The sequence below is a fragment of the Sinohyriopsis cumingii genome, unplaced genomic scaffold, assembly GCF_028554795.1.
Source record: "Sinohyriopsis cumingii isolate HCF-2022 unplaced genomic scaffold, ASM2855479v2 utg001752l, whole genome shotgun sequence".
NCBI lineage: Eukaryota > Metazoa > Mollusca > Bivalvia > Unionida > Unionidae > Sinohyriopsis > Sinohyriopsis cumingii.
Window position 1 is genome coordinate 45026 of NW_028316044.1, and position 1625 is coordinate 46650.

The 1625-nt window shown below is 47.4% G+C and overlaps 1 protein-coding gene across 1 annotated transcript; it reads left to right on the forward strand.

Annotated features, from left to right (window-relative positions):
- Positions 1–332: 332 nt before the first annotated feature.
- LOC149771583 (uncharacterized) lies at positions 333–1409 on the forward strand. The gene is made up of 2 exons (XM_089948321.1): positions 333–827; positions 858–1409. The coding sequence occupies exons 1-2, from the start codon at positions 333–335 to the stop codon at positions 1407–1409; spliced, it is 1047 nt and encodes a 348-aa protein (XP_089804447.1).
- The last annotated feature ends 216 nt before the right edge of the window (positions 1410–1625 follow it).

Genomic DNA, 1625 nt, shown 5'->3' on the forward strand with positions numbered 1-1625 from the left:
CCTAGTGGGTGCTGCTGTCACCAGGTAACAGTTTCGCTCATAATCTCACAGAACGGCAATACTGCTCTGTTTCTTTTTGTTTTAGAATGGCTCCACAGAGAAAAGCATCGAAGGGGGTGAAGAGGGTAGTGGAATCGATGACTGCTACACGAAAAAGAGCGCCTCCGCAACGGAAAGCGTCAAAAAGGGTGCAGCAGGTGGGGAACACCAGGAAGGTCAGGCAGAGAACGTCTACGACCACATCTCCGGGCGCTTTCAACTTCGACGCGGAGACGATAAGAAATATAACGAGAGAGGTCACCGAAACCATCAAAGCACACGTGGACGACAGAATGGCCAACATTTTAAACTGCATGCAACCGATACACCAAGCGGCTGCTACTGCTGATCCAGCACCGGTGGCATCTACATCCCAGCAGAGGACCCGTGACGTCGCCAATCTATCGACGTCACAACTTGGGAATCTATCACCAGCGGCATCTACGTCACAGCTGGGGAGTCATGAGGTGAGTCATGAGGTGGTCAAACAGGCCGTCGATATCGCAACATCTGCATTGGTGGGGAATACAGGGTTAGGTAATGCTGCTTTGTGCACCCCTATCAATAATCACATTCAGTCAGCACAGCTGTGTATTAACCAGTCTAAATTTGTTAGTGCCTCCACCCAAATAACATCTGCTATCCCTGTTAAGGTAAAGGAGCTCATTTTAGAAGGTCATTACATTGATTTGTCCCTGCTTCTCCCTGATAGGAGTGAGGAGACATTCAAAATGCAAATTGACATCAATCACGATTCCCCCGAAATTAGATTGGTCCCTAGTCAGAAGAAAACCCCTCTTTCTCTTCACTAATGGCTATTCGCTTGGAATAGGTTTGTGGCAATTCTCGCCGGGACTAAAACTGCATCAATTGCGGGTTTGTCTCAACATATGGAGACAGTCATGACTCTTTACAACAAAAAGGCTAACTGGCGTTACTATGTCGAACAGTTCCGTCAACTGGTCAGTCGCCATGAAACCGAATGGGGCACAACACACTTAGAGTTGTACCTGCAGTCGGTTGTAGATGTGCAAGGGATTGCACAATCTCAACAGCAATATCAACATCAAAATTCCTCAGGAGTTAGATATCCCAGGGGGGTCTGTTTTACCTATCACAAGGGTAGAAACTGTACAGCTGGTGTGGCCTGCTCGTTCCAGCACAAATGTTTCAACTGTCTCGGTAACCACCCCTTTACAGCGTGCAAACAGAATGTTACTCAGCCGTTTAAAATTTTGCCACGTTATTCTCAAAAGTTGGAAAGTCAAAATAAACCTTTGATTTTTCGTGGGATCCCAAAATCGGGAGCAACACCAACCCAAAATAGTGCGGGCGGTGCCCCATCAGGCACCCCTAGACCACTCAAGTAAGGCGTTACCTAAGCCAATTTCACCACATCGCCTTCTATTCTGGTTAAAAGGGTTCGACCCCCTCTCAACACAATATCTATTCAATGGTTTCACTCTGGGCTTTGACATCGGTCACAGTGGGTCCATCTCCACATCGGGTTGTAACAACTTGCCTTCGGCTGAGGCACAGCCAGAAATAGTGACGGAAAAAATCCAGAAGGAATTGACACTTGGGAA

What these genes read in the sequence shown, in the direction of transcription:
- LOC149771583 (XM_089948321.1), top strand. Translation starts at nt 333, where the DNA reads ATGGCCAACATTTTAAACTGCATGCAACCGATACACCAAGCGGCTGCT. An exon ending in GATTGGTCCCTAGTCAGAAG is followed by an intron (nt 828 to 857) that starts AAAACCCCTCTT and finishes CACTAATGGCTA; the next exon opens with TTCGCTTGGAATAGGTTTGT.